The 17,219-nt window shown below is 41.3% G+C and overlaps 3 protein-coding genes and 1 long non-coding RNA gene across 4 annotated transcripts in view; 2 read left to right on the plus strand and 2 right to left on the minus strand.

Annotated features, from left to right (window-relative positions):
• Positions 1 to 2,382: 2,382 nt before the first annotated feature.
• Positions 2,383 to 3,192, plus strand: LOC116181081. The gene is made up of 3 exons (XR_004147199.1): positions 2,383 to 2,756; positions 2,808 to 3,032; positions 3,074 to 3,192. It is a non-coding gene; the product is annotated as an uncharacterized LOC116181081 (long non-coding RNA).
• Positions 3,193 to 5,200: 2,008 nt separating this feature from the next.
• LOC116181064 (ATP-dependent translocase ABCB1-like) lies at positions 5,201 to 7,575 on the plus strand. The gene is given in 10 exon segments (XM_031501307.1): positions 5,201 to 5,259; positions 5,305 to 5,375; positions 5,423 to 5,587; positions 5,636 to 5,740; positions 5,788 to 5,949; positions 5,997 to 6,442; positions 6,490 to 6,649; positions 6,697 to 7,242; positions 7,286 to 7,394; positions 7,397 to 7,575. Coding segments are annotated over 9 exon segments (1,803 nt in total). The 5' UTR covers positions 5,201 to 5,259; positions 5,305 to 5,357; the 3' UTR covers positions 7,489 to 7,575.
• A 3,619-nt stretch (positions 7,576 to 11,194) lies between these two features.
• Positions 11,195 to 12,792, minus strand: LOC116181073. Its single transcript, XM_031501329.1, has 5 exons — positions 12,338 to 12,792; positions 12,141 to 12,280; positions 11,640 to 12,092; positions 11,329 to 11,589; positions 11,195 to 11,275 (listed from the first exon to the last, which is right to left on the minus strand). The coding sequence occupies exons 1-5, from the start codon at positions 12,552 to 12,554 to the stop codon at positions 11,225 to 11,227; spliced, it is 1,122 nt and encodes a 373-aa protein (XP_031357189.1). The 5' UTR covers positions 12,555 to 12,792; the 3' UTR covers positions 11,195 to 11,224.
• Positions 12,793 to 17,054: 4,262 nt separating this feature from the next.
• Positions 17,055 to 17,219, minus strand: part of LOC116180007 (G-protein coupled receptor Mth2-like) — a 6,873-nt gene continuing 6,708 nt past the window's right edge. Inside the window, exon 7 of the mRNA XM_031499828.1 lies at positions 17,055 to 17,061. Within this exon, the coding sequence (XP_031355688.1) occupies positions 17,055 to 17,061 (7 nt within the window). The remainder of the gene's footprint in view (positions 17,062 to 17,219) is intronic.

Here is a 17,219-nt window from a genome sequence, read left to right on the forward strand (position 1 = left end):
TTTCATGCTGTTGACTCCTTCTGCATCCCGGCTACTATCCTGGTTATTTCCACTCTTTCTCGGCTTGGCACTCCTCCCGGATACCATCATGCTCAGACTAGATTCGCTTGGGACAGCGGCGGTTCCTCTCGCTTCCTCGTACTCCCCCTTGTTCTCCAGTGTTCCTCCTCTTCATCTACCTCCCCTAGCATGTTACAGCCCTCAGCACACTGTCGTAGTGGTTCCGGACATTGTAACTCCTTAGTCTGTATGCTAAGTAGCAGTCACCCGCTATTTCTTATGTATATGATGTGTTTTCCTACTTTAAAAATGTATTTGAATACTAAATAGTAAATACTTTACATAAATCAAAAGTATTTGAATACTAAATACTTTTACGTCCAGCACAAGCGAATACTAGATACAGATACATTGAAAAGTATTCAAATACTTTAGAATGTATTCGAATACTTGCAAAAGTATTCGAATACTTTGAAAAGTATTTCATTATCTTACTTTGAAAAGTATTGGAATACAGTAAAAGGTATTCAAATACTTGTCACTCAAATACATTAAAAATTTAAAATAGTATACTAGATAAAAGGCTTAATACTACTTAAAAAATCAAGTTATACTTTGTATGGGGCAGGGTATGGGGTTAGCTTTTTTTATATTTCTATTGTTATATACAAATTTAAGGGGAGTAAAAGCGTATTATTATTATTATTATATTATTATATTGGAGGTACATACCAGGACCTTTCTTATACCAGTTATAACCTTAAGAATACGAGTACCAGTTTTCAAAGCGATCGTACGTCGTGCACATGATACGTACGCCTTTCTGAAATTAATCCTAGCGATTTTGGAACAGATCCATTTTTGACCATCCGTTTGTCCGTGTGCATGATAACTTGTTTAAAAACGTGCGATCGCTTTGAAAATTGGTACACATGGTTTTAAGGATATAAGAAAGGTCCCTATTGTTTTTAAGTTACGTAGACTATCGAGTACGGTATTCAGATGTATCGGATTTTTATATTTGATTTTGTGACAATGGAAACTTTCCCTAAACATTTCTAAATTGTTCTCAAATATTTGAATAACTTAAAAGTACTGCCTTGTTTTGAGGCCGAAAAAAAAATTGTCTGAGATCCAGGTCGATCGAGAGTCCATAATTTCAAACAGTTTGAAGATTGGGCTACTAGTTCAAAAGTTACAGCCCTTTGAATTTTCTTTCGAAATTGGTTTCTAGTCTATAACTTTTGATTGAGAAGTCTGATCGAAAAAGTACGAAATGTTTTGGATTCTACGCACCAAAATTAATAAGAAAAAGTGTTTTCCCGAGAAATTTTGGTGTAGTCGATTTTTGGTAAAAAAGGAAGGTTATACTCTGCCTTTTTTTGAGGCCCGCAAAAAAAATTGTCCCAGATCGACCCGGAAAAAATTTTTTCTTATAGAATGTGGCCTGTAGAATCGATAATTTCAAACAGTTCCAAGATTGGGCTACTAGTTCAGAAGTAACAGCCCTTTGAATTTTCTTTCGAATTTGGTTTCTAGTCTATAACTTTTGATTGAGAAGTCTAATCGAAAAAGTACGAATTGTTTTGGATTCTACGCACCAAAATTAATAAGAAAAAGTGTTTTCCCGAGCAATTTTGGTGTAGTCGATTTTTGGTAAAAAATTAAAAAATACTTCTCAAAGTATTCAAATACCTTGCGAAGTATTCGAATACTAAATATTTGTGAAAGTATTTGAGTTACAAATACAAATACTGCTTCCATAAAAGTATTTAATTACAAAGTATTTGAATACTTTAAAGGATTTGAATACTAAAAAGTATGACACCGGGAGTTCCCTGAGTTGCTGCCAAATTGCTCCAAACAGCCATGTCCCTGTCCTTATTTATCCCGACGAACTCTAGGGCGTACTCGTTCGTTCGCACTTCTTCGATTTCGCCCTCATTGTTCTTTGGATTTGATTAGCACACTGTCCTGACCTCCTCACAGTTTTAAATCTTCGCGCGTGATTCGTGTCTTGATAAAGACAAATTCCGCTTGGGCTTCGAATGTAAGTTTGCATTAAGTCCGGACTTTAAAAGTTAACGGGTTCTTTACTAAAGTAAACGCAGAGATCGCTGAGCACGTCTGCTATCTTTCCCGGTCCGAACTCGACCGTCACGGTGAGGCGAATTCTGGGCGCTTTGCAGTTTTAATTTTTTCGCCGTCATCAACCTGTACTGGAAAGTATGAAATTTCACGTGCCGTTTTGTCAATCGTTTGTGGGTGTGAATCTCCGTATGGCCAATTGTGTATAGACTTCTGTAGGTGAAAAAGTCGGAAGTAACCCAACGTGGGTAGAATTTATTGTTTACTAGGACCGTAGAGGATTTTGCGATACTAAACTTTGACTTACGTGCCATTTATAGTGAAGTCAGGTAATTAATCTAAAGTAGTTAACAGGAAAATTGGCGGTGAAAGAGATGGACGCATATGGTGCAGCGGGTGCAATCGCCGAAGAGGTGCTGACAGCAATCCGTACGGTGGTCGCATTCGGCGGCCAAGAGAAGGAGATCGCGAGATACTCCGATCGCTTAACGTTCGCCCGAAATAACAACATCAAGCGATCGCTGCTGAGCGGTATTGGTTTCGGACTGTTGTAGTTCTTCATCTACGCCAGTTACGCGTTGGCGTTTTGGTACGGTATCAAGCTAATTTTGGAGGAGAAGTCGCTTCCGCCGCAGGAGCGAGTCTACGATCCCGGCAACATGGTCACGGTAGGATGACGCGGGGGTGTCTAGGACATTAAAGAGTTGATAGTCTTGTAGGTGTTCTTCGCTGTAATGCAAGGGAGTGTTAATTTCGGCATGTCGTCACCGTACATCGAACAGTTCGGCATATCCAAGGGGGCGGCTACCAAAATTTTTGCAGTCATCGATAGTGCCCCTGTTATAAACGCCGCCAAGAACGTGGGGCTCTAACCGAAGGAAGTTAAGGGAGACTTTAGCTTTCGGAAGGTTCACTTCGAGTACCCTTCGCGAAAGGGCGTCAAGGTGAGTAGCAAGGCTCGCGAAGGCAATTTCACGTTTAGTAGGTCTTGAAAGGTATCGACATTGAGATTAAGTCTGGGGAGACGGTTGCGCTGGTCGGCAGTTCCGGGTGCGGTAAATCGACTTGCATTCAGCTGTTACAGCGGTTTTATGATCCAACATCCGGAGAGGTAGGTGCTCTAGCCGGGGTCCGTTAACTTGGCCCCCCCACTGAGAGATTTCATAGTCGTATTATTTTGAAATGAATGCGCTCGTTATACACTCATATGCGCCACCGATAATAACTCTTGCGCCATTATCGTTTTTTAGAAATCCGAAAAAACATTTGGGGGGGCCAAGTGAACGTAGCCCCCCCCCCCCAGTACGTATTTTGTCCCTTGTAACTAGGTCACCTGATACATTTGGTTATGCGCTCAATTGCGCCACTTGAATTAAAGCTAGCGCCATTACGGTAAAGCCGTGACAAATTTTCAAAAAGTGGGGGGGCCAACTTAACGTTTTTAAAAGTTACTTTTTTTTAACATCTTTTCATACGAAATTGTACTCTCAGGTATGCGCTGAAATGCGCCGTAAAAAGATATCTTTGCTCCATTATTGTTTTTTGGATATCCTTAAATATATTTGGGGGGGAGGGGCCAAGTGAACGGAATCCCCCATAACGCATTTTGCTACCGGTATTTGTGCCACATCTGGTTATGAGCTCAATTGCGCCACTTGAATTAAAGCTAGCGCCATTACGGTTAAGGCATAAAAATTCTTTAAAAAGTGGAGGGTCTACTTAGGGTTTTCAAAAGTTATTTCCGGAAGTGCGTCCATTTTGAAAATATTTTACATCGATTCGGCCTTCGGAGTAACTCCTAAGTACAAATTTTTAAAAACCTACCTATTTTACTTTCTCAGAATCGTTTAACTAAAGCTCCCAAAAAAACACCCTGTATAGTGTTTCTGAAACACTATAATGGCGCCAAGATTTTTGTTTACGGCGCATTTTAGCGCATGATGAAAGGTACGATGTAGTAGAAAAAACATGTTAAAAAACGTAACTTTTGAAAACGTTAAGTTAGCCCCCCCCTTTTTAAAATTTTTTTATGGCTTAACCGTAATAGCGCTAGCTTTAATTCAAGTGGCGCAATTGAGCTCATAACCAGATGTATCAAGTGGCACAAATACCGGTAGCAAAATGCGTTATGGGGGATTCCGTTCACTTGCCCCCCCCCCCAAATATATTTAAGGATAACCAAAAAACAATAATGGCGCAAAGATATCTTTTTACGGCGCATTTCAGCGCATACCTGAGAGTACAATTTCGTATGAAAAGATGTTAAAAAAAACAACTTTTAAAAACGTTAAGTTGGCCCCCCCCACTTTTTGAAAATGTGTCACGGCTTAACCGTAATGGCGCTAGCTTTAATTCAAGTGGCGCAATTGAGCGCATAACCAAATGTATCAGGTGACCTAGTTACAAGGAACAAAATACGTACGGGGGGGGGGGCTACGTTCACTTGGCCCCCCCCCCAATGTTTTTTCGGATTTCTAAAAAACGATAATGGCGCAAGAGTTATTATCGGTGGCGCATATGAGCGCATACCGAGCGCATTCATTTCAAAATAATACGACTATCAAATCTCTCAGTGGGGGGGGCCAAGTTAACGGACCCCTCTAGCCGTGCGAAAACTCGTTAACGTGTTGGTCTGCAGGTGTTCCTCGATGGAAACAAGTTGGGTGACTTGGATTTGACGTGGCTGCGAAGGCAGATCGGTGTAGTTGGACAAGAGCCGGTTCTTTTCGGTACAACGATTGCTGAAAATATACGGTACGGAAATCTGTCGGCGACGGACCAAGATATTGAAGACGCAGCAAAGCGCGCGAATGCTCACACCTTCATATCGTCCTTGCCGCAGCGTTACAATACGTTAGTGGGGGAGCGAGGTACTCAATTGTCCGGTGGGCAAAAGCAACGAATCGCAATTGCGAGGGCTTTGGTGCGGAATCCATCCATTTTGTTATTAGACGAGGCCACATCTGCCTTGGACACGAACACCGAGGCTAAAGTGCAAGCTGCACTCGACAATGTAAATCTCAACGTGCGCTTACCAGAACTGAGTGTCTCCGTTTCAGGCTAGCAAAGAATGCACCACAATTATAGTTGCCCATCGTCTAATGGGGAAAGAAGGCGCATACTACAACTTAGTCAACACGCAGTCTTCAGCAAATGACTTCCCCCAGGAATGTAAGCACTACTCACTCAGCCATTCTAATCGATCTCGTATTACAGATGAGGATGATGACGATCCCATCACCACTTTCGATGATAGAAAAGCATCTTCAATGAAAGGCAGCATAATGGTAAGCACTCTTTAGTTAGCTTCGGCAGCTAATCGAAAAGGTTCTAGATGGAGGACATGATACCAGTCGAGGAAAGTAACACAACGTCCCTTATGGCGATACTGAAGGTGAACAGGCCAGAAGGTTGGAACATCGCCCTGGGTTGCATTACATCGTTGATTATGGGCGCGACCATGCCAGTTTTTTCGATACTTTTCGGCGACATTCTTGGTGTAAGTCGACTTAGTGCAGTCACTAGGCGTGCTCACTGGTACTTGCAGGTTCTGGCTCTACCGAACGACGATGACATTTTAACGGAAAGTAATAAATATGTAATAATGTTCGTGGTTACTGGTACCATAACCGGAATTGCTACGATCTTGCAGGTGAGACATCGTCCTTTCGCAGTTTGTCGAGCTAATTTTTCTTTTAGATTTACATGTTTGGTGTTGCCGGCGAGAAGTTGACGATGAGGTTGAGGCAGATGATGTTCGGGGCGATGTTGAGGCAGGAGATGGGTTGGTTTGATGACACGGAGAACGGCGTCGGAACACTTTGCGCCAAGTTGTCGGGGGAGGCTGCCAACGTGCAAGGGGTAGGTGACTGCCAACTTGTCGTGATGTTGCACGCCCAGTGTTTCAGGCAACTGGTCAACGCATCGGGACAATCTTTCAATCGGTAGCGACCTTGGGAATCTCCGTAGGAGTATCTATGTACTTTGAATGGAGATTGGGGCTTGTCGCGCTAACGTTTACGCCATTTATACTCCTCGCCATTTTCTTCGAAGGACGTTTCGTCAAGACAGAAAATGAGAACCGTCACAAAACTCTCGAAAGATCCACCATGATTGCAGTGGAAGCTGTTGCTAACTTACGCACCGTAGCATCTTTGAACGCCGAAGACATTTTCTATAACAAATACTGCAACGAACTAATGCCCCAGTACCGGAACGCGCTTCGCAACACCCACGTTAGAGCTATTGTGCTCGGCTTAGCGCGTAGCATCATGTTCTTTGCCTACTCCGTTTGCATGTACTACGGAGGCACACTCATTGTAGACGAAGGAATGGCGTTTGAGAAGGTTTTTAAGTGAGTAGTACTGTCAGCTTCTGCAGAATCTCCACGTTTTCTTCTAGAGTATCGCAAGCTTTAATCATGGGAACCGTATCAATTGCGAATGCCTTGGCATTTACACCAAACTTCCAAAGGGGCATTACAGCCGCAGAAAAAATATTTAACTTTGTCAATCGGGTGCCCAAGGTGATCGACTCCCCCAATGCAAGCGCCCCAGATTGGGTACGTCAACTCCAACATATTTCCTCCTATTTACATTTCACTTTTAGAATCCAGGCAACATAAACTATTCGCGCATCGGATTCTCCTACCCCACTAGGTCAACAGTTCGCGTCTTGAGAGGTTTCGACCTTTCCATTGTCGCAGGTAAGACGGTCGCCTTGGTCGGCCCGAGCGGGTGCGGCAAATCCACAGTTCTCCAACTGCTGGAGCGATACTACGATCCGCTCCATGGTAATGTGTCAGTTGATGACGATGACATCAAGGAAATGAAGCTGAGCTGCTTGAGATCGCAGCTGGGCGTGGTTTCACAAGAGCCAAACCTGTTCGATAAGACGATAGGGGAGAACATCGCGTACGGTGATAATAGCCGGGTGGTTCCCGAAGCGGAAATTATCGAGGCTGCCAAAAACGCCAACATTCACAACTTCATCACCAGCTTACCGTTGGGGTACTCCACCAGATTGGGCGAGCGCGGAACTCAGCTGTCCGGTGGCCAAAAGCAACGCATCGCCATCGCGCGCGCCCTCGTCCGGAAACCAAAGGTTCTACTCTTGGACGAGGCCACCTCTGCGCTCGACAGCGAAAGTGAAAAGGTGAGCGCGTCCACGTCGAGCTTTAACTGACAGCGCATTTCAGGTCGTTCAAGAGGCTCTGGATTCCGCACGAAAGGGTAGGACGTGCATAATAATTGCGCATCGGCTCAGTACGATTCAAGACGCCGACGTGATCTGCGTAATAGATCAGGGAGAGTCTGCGAAATGGGCACACATGCAGAGCTACTGCAACAAAGGGGCATATACTATACATTGCAACGGTTACAAAAGGGAAAGGGTGTTTAGATTATTAATTATTATTTAATTTGTCGACGGAATATGCGAGAAGACAACAAAATGATTCGGCTCAAAGGATCAATTGTTTACTAATAAATGCCATCGTATAAAGACCTATTTTACTTCCTCCCAAAATAAAAAAAATCACGCCCTACATTTAGTAGGGCGCCGGCGCGAGTAAAGCATACTGTGATGATTTTAAAGGTCCCGGACTCGGCACTGCAATTCAAACTTACCCTACAAGAAATCATTTGTGGGCAAATCCTGACATAACACTCACAAATAGAAAACAAAATGCAAAGGAGAAAGACTCAAATCAGATATCTCAAGTTGTATGGTGAAAATCAGCAAATGGAGCCAAATGCACGAACGAGAGATGGTGTAACAGATACAGCGAATAATCGAAACTGTATGAGGTACTTCTTCTACGGTGTAAATGGTTAGTACACTCATACAGGGCAACATCACACTGATCACAACTTCCCCACTTATTAAAGATCACTTTAAATAAGATCTCCTCAGTGAATGATATCGACTTTTTTCACGATCCCCTAAATGCAATAATAAATTAAATTAGATCTTAAGTCCTAATGTTTGTTCAGAGCGCCAGCGCCATGTAATTGGAATTTTTATTCTGTATGGTGTCTGGTTAAACCAATAAATAAGTAAATAATCCCGCTTCTACGTGGACACATAAATAAATACTTAATAAAATAATGTAAAGGCATAACCACCTGTACATTATAAACAAAGAACATGTCAGGTAACTACATTTAAAACAAATGTCAAAATTACCCTGTACCCCCCGATTCTACATTCTCCCTCAAAATGTTTTGTGCCCTTTGCACTGAAGCCATCACTTTTAGAATTAATTTCTAGGGCTGAACGTTTTCAATGCGAACATACCGCCCTGGGGTCTAGCGTACGAAGGTCTTAATGTCAGTTGTAGGAGAGGTTGTAGGTAAATGAAAATTGACTTTCTTTTCCTAGGGGGTGTTCCATACCCTCGGTTCTACATTCTTCCCCAAAATACTTTTACCCTTAGCACTGAGACCATCACTCTTCGAATGAATCTCTAGGGCTGCAGGTTTTGACTGCGATCGTTCCACGGGGTGGCCTGGGGGTATGAAGTACCCCCAACGTATGAAGCTCGATGTGCCAATTGTAGGTAAATGAAAATTGGATTATTTCGGCTCTACGAACTAAACACCGCGAAGTATCTCATGAAATCTTGTCGAATTAAATTGAATTAAATTCAAAAACGTTCACCAAATCACCAACACAACAGGGGCCGATCACTAGTTGCGTCACCCGGAGAAACCCAACCACCACAGGCACGACCTTGCACCACAAACAATGTCACTCCTTAATTACGTCACCGGGAAATCCCCACAAAAAGGTTATGCGGAAGTTTCCCCCAGTTTTAAGAGCGCTTAATAGCTTGGGTGCTCGTAAAAAAATCTGAAAAGCTCCGAGAGACTGTCAAGGATCCACAAAAAGAGACCCTTTAAGAATCTTTAGTGATTTTGAAGGTTTTTAAATGAAGCTTAAACTCATCCTTGAAGACTTACAGAAAGGAGAAACTTTTGGAGACTGTTTGAGGATTTTTGAGGCTCTTTTGCGTTTTGAGTTTTACAATTACCTAATTTTGGAAGGATAATTGAGGTAATACGCGATGAGGTCACAATTATGTTATTTAACAAGAGGTTATTGAAACTAGGCTTCCTCCATTTGTGCAATGTGTGCATAGATACCATACGTTTAAAGGGATTGTCCAGTTACGTTGCCACGTGCCGTAGAACCATTTCTTTGATACGTACTTCGTTCAACTCAAGCTTCTTAAAAAAGTATAATAGGAGAACGACGCTTTCAAAATCTGCAAAAAAGGTACGTCACATCGTCTTCCCGGAACCGAACGCCATTACTTACAATCTGTATGGACACAACCGAGAAATTTCCGAATTTACCAATCGTAAATACAACGGGTCTTTGGCCTTCTCGAATGACCATTGCCAGAGACTTCTTTATCCAACGCCCTAGTCCCACTCACCAAACTCCCCCGGAAAAAGCAAAAATGGAGTTGGGGTGCATTAATATCGAGCTTTCCAACCGAAGAAGTGGACCGTATGCTGGCCGAAAAAATCATTGAACCGTCTGAAAGTCCGTTGAGTTCACCTATCGTCATGGTCCTGAAGAAAGATGCGCTTCTGTATTGATTTCTGTCAGGTCAGATGCCTACCCGTTACCGATCATAAACAGGAGAATTGACGGCCTTCGTCGAACCCGCTACGTTTCGAGCATCGATTTGAAACCAAATTACTGCCAGATACCCGCTGACCAAGGAAAGCCGACCCGCCATCGCTTTCAGCGGCCACGTTCTAGCGGCCCGTGTAATAATAAGGCCAGAAATGGTGCCACGTGCGTTCGCATATCTAGGCGACATTATTGTTTTGGAGAGAACGTTCGCCGAGCACCCACGAAGCTCGAGAGAATGTTTCAGCCACCTCCGTTGGGTCACCATGAAAATTAATCCCGAAAGATTCCAATTGAATAAATCATCTTACCATGTAATTTTCATAGGAGCGTTGTTTCCGTGACTGATGTTTTAGATCTTCCTGCAGGGGGATATGTAACGATGCAGCCGTTTTCGTAGAAGGAATACATTATACCAATGTTATTGAACACACCGTACAATGGAATCTACCAGCTTAAATGAACACTGGGTACTTGGAGTGCGCTTAGTTACTAGAAGCCGTATCTGCCAGATTGATCTATTAATTTCTTCTAGGAGTAAAAACGCAAAAGTGATGTTTTCATTTGTGGAGCTGTTTTAACCACCGATAAGGGAAACCCTAGCTGCCGATGGTAGTTGTAACTCTTTCTGTAGAGATACATAAATGACTCTTAAAGCATCTGACAGCTCTCGGTATGGGGAAGAGGGAGAAAACTTAATATTTTAGGAATTCAGCTTCGGTAATTAATTATGAGACGATGTTAGTGAAAATGAGTATTAAAATTGAAGGCCGCACGGAGTTACGTGGATATCAACCTGATAAAGAGACCTTTGCTGTTGATTCGAAATTCCAAGGGACATTAGGTGTCAATTAAAGTTATGAATTTGAAGGTTTCGATCTGGGCAATTAGGTAGATATAATTAACCGTAGGTAATTAGATGTGCGTTTCAGTAGATGTTTGAAAAGCGTACGTTTTTCTTACGTTAATTACAGGATTTTTGCTTTCCGTTGTTTTCCTGCCCGTATGAAATAATTATTTGTCCGTTTTCTCCGTCTGATTACCTGGGGCTTCCAACCGCCTTTTTCGCAAGTCTGAGTCTGGGTATCTGGGCCTTCCTGGAATCGACAACCTTGACCAGAAGCAGGGTTTTCGGGTAGCGCCCAACTTTATCGTCACGTGCCGACGACCGCCGCCGTGATCTTCAATTATTTTGTGAATTCATAATATTTACACATATAATAAAGATACATGGGGAAACATGCTCTTTACTCGGTACAAGAGACCTTTGAAACCATTTATTTAATCAAAAAATTAAACCAAATGATACGAGATGAATGAAGAAGATTTGGACTTGTATTGATAGGGCATAATTATGGTTTTTAAGAAGGGGGTAGTGAAACGAGCTTTTTGATTGCATTTGTGCTATATCTAACATATGGTTAAAGATAATGACCAATTATCTAGCCTACGTGCAGTACAATGAAGATCACTTCCATGATGCGCGCTTCGTTCAGCTGAAACTCCTCAAGAAAGTATAGTAGGAGAACGACGCTTTCAAAATCTGCAAAAAAGCTAGATCATGTCATCCTCCCAGACCCGTGCGCCATTACTTACAATCTGTATGGACACAACAGAGAAATTTCCGAATTTCCCGATGGTAAAGACAACGGGCTCTTGTCCTTCTTTAATGACCATCGCCAGAGACTTTTGGAACTGCAAGTCGCATCCGACGAAATCGATTTGGTAGCAAGCGTCTCCAACGGTTTCGCTTTCGTTTATCACTCTCTGGGTGAAAAAGCAGTCCCCGAAGAGCAGGGAGCATCCCGCACTTAAGTAGATAACCAAATACCAGAATTCGCCGCTGAACAGCTGAATCTGGAAGAGTTGGGTTAAATTTGAGCCGTGGGGGCGTTGTCTGCTCTCACGTAGCCGATACGAAGCAAACAAGTGCATATGAAAATTGACCAATTCAGGTAAATGGATAGAAGGCATAAATTAAAGGTGGCGTCTGCCTTCTGAGCGAGGGCCCGAATGGAGGCGTGATACCTTGATATGCTTGCTAGTCGGTTCTGGAGATAATGTGAATCCGAGCGCCTTTCTCGACAGTCGTGGTCGAGACTCTGAATTTCGGCTTTCAAATGCGTGAAGTGCTCATACAGATGTACTAAAACGCATAGTTTTATTCCCATGCATATCGTGTACTCGTGTGATAAAAAAAGAGAGGTAAGAACTTCCCAGAAGGCGCAACCTATAAGACTGTAGCTCATCGCCCAGGAAGGCATTAGTCCAAACGGTAATGGATCTTCATTTCCAGTCACAAACCACATGAGAAACGCTAGTACGACAACACCGATTCCAAAAGGACACACCAACTTTTGCTGAAAGAGTACATTTTTGGTTAAGCATATTACTAATGACATTTTTACCACAAGAGCCGCCTGTTTGTTCATTTTTTCGTAAAAGGCATTTAGGGCATCGCTCTCGCAAACGTAGATCTCCTCAGCCATTCTCATCAATTCGACCAAATCCATGCGTTTAAGTCTAATTATTGTGGAATGTGGGATTACTGGAAAAAGTGTTGACCATCATCGGACTGAACATCAATAAAAGGGCGAGACCTTACCGTTAGTAAAGACGAACAATACTACGATATCTTGCATATTGTTAGACACGCCGACATCTTCAAAGAATACAAGGATTTTGCAAACGACAAAAATGTAGAAATAGCACATAATAGCAACGGAAATCATGCTCTCATATTTGCTAACATCTTTGTTAAGGAACAATCCCGATAGTTTCGAGTACTTTCTAACGGGTGAGAAATAATTTTCCTGCGGCATACTATAAGAGGGTAATTGTATGAGAAGTACGTATTTTACTGCTTAGGTTGAAACCGCGCCGCGTAGAAGCAAATTGTGTCACTCTAAAATATGCATGTAGCCATTAACTTCCTTCTTAATTTAATGAGCAATGTAACAACGCGGCCTTATATCACATAATTACGTTTAAATAATATATAACGAACCCTCCAACTGCACTTTAAATATAAATCTCCTTCTGGCCTAAGGTTACGTAATTTTTTAAGAAATTTTCACTTAGGTACAGCAGGTTATTAAACGATCCGGCGTTGTAAGGAGGTCGACACATAAAATGCGGTACGTATAAATATGAGTGCCTAGCCACACGGGATCACGCGAAGAAAGAAATTAAGCGAGCCATCCTCTACTCCTCCCTGTGAATCCGGAGGCCGTTGTTGATTTCCTGGTTCCTTCTCTCCACAGAGTAGACCCGAGGGATGGGAAAAGACCTCCTCCACTATTATGCTCTCCTGGTAGCCAGACAAAATTTTACAATAATTTACTGAATGGCACTTTGTGTATTAGGAGCTGAAACAACTCCTCGCACATTATAACCTACTGATACCAAATTGGAAAAATTTAAAAAGCAATTTGGCTTCGAAATATTTTTGTGGGTGATGGGAAAAGACCTCCTCGACTATTATGTTCCCCTGGTAGCCAGACAAAATTTTAAAAGAATTTTCTGATTGTCTCCTCGTGTATTAGGAGCTGAAACACCTCCTCGCACATTATAACCTACTGATACCAAATTGGAAAAATTTAAAAAGCAATTTGGCTTCGAAATATTTCTGTGGGTGATGGGAAACGACCTCCTCGACTATTATGTTTTCCTGGTAGCCAGACAAAATTTTAAAAGAATTTTCTGATTGTCCCCTCGTGTATTAGGAGCTGAAACTCCTCCTCGCACATTCTAACCTCATGATACCAAATTGGAAAAATTTAAAAAGCAATTTGGCTTCGAAATATTTTTGTGGGTGATGGGAAACGACCTCCTCGACTATTATGTTCTCCTGGTAGTCAGACAAAATTTTACATAATTTTCTGATTGGCTCTTCGTGTATTAGGAGCTGAAACACCTCCTCGCACATTATAACCTCCTGATACCAAATTGGAAAAGATTTAAAACGAAATTTGGCTTTGAAATATTTTTGTGGGTGATGGGAAAAGACCTCCTCGACTATTATGTTCCCCTGGTAGCCAGACAAAATTTTAAAAGAATTTTCTGATTGTCTCCTCGTGTATTAGGAGCTGAAACTCCTCCTCGCACATTCTAACCTCATGATACAAAATTGGAAAATATTTAAAACGAAATTTGCCTTCGAAATATTTTTGTAGGTGATGGGAAAAGACCTCCTCGACTATTATGTTCTCCTGGTAGCCAGACAAAATTTTACATAATTTTCTGATTGGCCCTTCGTGTATTAGGAGCTGAAACACCTCCTCGCACATTATAACCTCCTGATACCAAATTGGAAAAGATTTAAAACGAAATTTGGCTTCGAAATATTTTTGTGGGTGATGGGAAAAGACCTCCTCGACTATTATGTTCTCCTGGTAGCCAGACAAAATTTTAAAAGAATTTTCTGATTGTCCCCTCGTGTATTAGGAGCTGAAACACCTCCTCGCACATTATAACCTCCTGATACCAAATTGGAAAAGATTTAAAACGAAATTTGGCTTCGAAATATTTTTGTGGGTGATGGGAAAAGACCTTCTCGACTATTATGTTCTCCTGGTAGCCAGACAAAATTTTAAAAGAACTTTCTGATTGGGACTTCGTGTATTAGGAGCTGAAACACCTCCTTGCACATTATAACCTCCTGATACCAAATTGGAAAAGATTTCAAACGAAATTTGGCTTCGAAATATTTTTGTGGGTGATGGAAAAAAACCTCCTCAACTATCATGTTCTCCTGGTAGCCAGACAAAATTTTAAAAGAATTTTCTTATTGTCCCCTCGTGTATTAGGAGCTTAAACACCTCCTCGCACATTATAACCTCTTGATAACAAATTGGAAAAGATTTAAAACGAAATTAGGCTTCGAAATATTATTGTGAGTGATGGGAAAAGACCTCCTCGACTATTATGTTCTCCTGGTAGCCAAACAAAATTTTACAATAATTTTCTGATTGGCACTTCGTGTATTAGGAGCTGAAACACCTCCTCGCAAGTTATAACCTCCTGATACCAAATTGGAAAAGATTTAAGAGGAAATTTGGCTTCGAAATATTTTTGTGAGTGATGGGAAAAGACCTCCTCGACTATTATGTTCTCCTGGTCGCCAGACAAAATTTTACAATGATTTTCTAATTGGCCCTTGATGTCGTAGGAGCTGAAACACCTCCTCACACATTATAACCGCTTGATAGCAAATTAGAAAAGATTTAAAACGAAATTTGGCTTCGAAATATTTTTGTGGGTGACGGGAAAAGACCTCCTCGACTAATATGTTCTCCTTGTAGCCAGACAAAATTTTAAGAGAATTTTCTGATTGTCCCCTCGTGTATCAGAAGCTTAAACACCTCTTCGCACATTATAACCTCCTGATACCAAATTGAAAAAGATTTAAGACAGAATTTGGCTTCAATAAATTTTTGTGGGTGATGGGAAAAGACCTCGACTATTATGTTCTCCTGGTAGCCAGACAAAATTTTAAAAGAATTTTCTGATTGTCCCCTCATGTATTAAGAGCATAAACACCTCCTCGCACATTATAACCTCCTGATACCAAATTGGAAAATATTTAAAACGAAATTTGTCTTCGAAATATTTTTGTAGGTGATGGGAAAAGACCTCCTCGACTATTATGTTCTCCTGGTAGCCAGACAAAATTTTACAATAATTTTCTGATTGGCCCTTCGTGTATTAGGACCTGAGACACCTCCTCGCACATTATAACCTCTTGATAACAAATTGGAAAAGATTTAAAACGAAATTAGGCTTCGAAATATTATTGTGAGTGATGGGAAAAGACCTCCTCGACTATTATGTTCTCCTGGTAGCCAAACAAAATTTTACAATAATTTTCTGATTGGCACTTCGTGTATTAGGAGCTGAAACACCTCCTCGCAAGTTATAACCTCCTGATACCAAATTGGAAAAGATTTAAGAGGAAATTTGGCTTCGAAATATTTTTGTGAGTGATGGGAAAAGACCTCCTCGACTATTATGTTCTCCTGGTCGCCAGACAAAATTTTACAATGATTTTCTAATTGGCCCTTGATGTCGTAGGAGCTGAAACACCTCCTCACACATTATAACCGCTTGATAGCAAATTAGAAAAGATTTAAAACGAAATTTGGCTTCGAAATATTTTTGTGGGTGATGGGAAAAGACCTCCTCGACTAATATGTTCTCCTTGTAGCCAGACAAAATTTTAAGAGAATTTTCTGATTGTCCCCTCGTGTATCAGAAGCTTAAACACCTCTTCGCACATTATAACCTCCTGATACCAAATTGAAAAAGATTTAAGACAGAATTTGGCTTCAATAAATTTTTGTGGGTGATGGGAAAAGACCTCGACTATTATGTTCTCCTGGTAGCCAGACAAAATTTTAAAAGAATTTTCTGACTGTCCCCTCGTGTATTAGGGGCTGAAACACCTCCTCGCACATTATAATCTCCTGATACCAAATTGGAAAAGATTTAAAACGAAATTTGGCTTCGAAATATTTTTGTGGGTGATGGGAAAAGACCTCCTCGACTATTATGTTCTCCTGGTAGCCAGACAAAATTTTACAATAATTTTCTGATTGGCCCCTCGTGTATTAGGAGCTGAAACACCTCCTCGCACATTATAACCTCCTGATACCAAATTGGAAAAATTAAAAACGAAATTTGGCTTCGAAAAATGTTTGTGGGTGATGGGAAAAGATCTCCTGGACTATTATGTTCTCCTGGTACCCGGACAAAATTTTAAAAGAATTTTCTGATAGTCCCCTCGTGTATTAGGAGCTGAAAAACCTCCTCATAACCTCCTGATACCAAATTGGAAAAATTTAAAACGAAATTTGGCTTCAAAATATTTTTGTGGGAGAAGGGAAAAAACCTCCTCTACTATTATGTTCTCCTGGTAACCGGACAAAATCTTGCAAGAATTTTCTGATTGTCCCCTCGTGTATTAGGAGCTGAAACACCTCCTCGCACATTATAACCTCCTGATACCAAATTGGAAAACATTTAAAACGAAATTTGTCTTCAAAATATTTTTGTGGGAGAAGGGAAAAGACCTCCTCTACTATTATGTTCTCCTGGTAGCCGGACAAAATTTTGCAAGAATTTTCTGATTGTCCCCTCGTGTATTAGGAGCTGAAACACCTCCTCGCACATTATAACCTCCTGATACCAAATTGGAAAAATTTAAAATGAAGTTTGGCTTCGAAATGTTTTTGTGAGTGATGGGAAAAGACCTCCTCGACTATTATGTTCTCCTGGTAGCCGGACAAAATTTTAAAAGAATTTTCTGATAGTCCCCTCGTGTATTAGCCGCTGAAAAACCTCCTCATAACCTCCTGATACCAAATTGGAAAAGATTTAAAACGAAATTTGTCTTCGAAATATATTTGTGGGAGAAGGGAAAAGACCTCCTCGACTATTATGTTCTCCTGGTAGCCGGACAAAATTTTAAAAGAATTTTCTGATTGTCC

Source organism: Photinus pyralis, unplaced genomic scaffold, assembly GCF_008802855.1.
Source record: "Photinus pyralis isolate 1611_PpyrPB1 unplaced genomic scaffold, Ppyr1.3 Ppyr1.4_LG9, whole genome shotgun sequence".
Taxonomy (NCBI): domain Eukaryota; kingdom Metazoa; phylum Arthropoda; class Insecta; order Coleoptera; family Lampyridae; genus Photinus; species Photinus pyralis.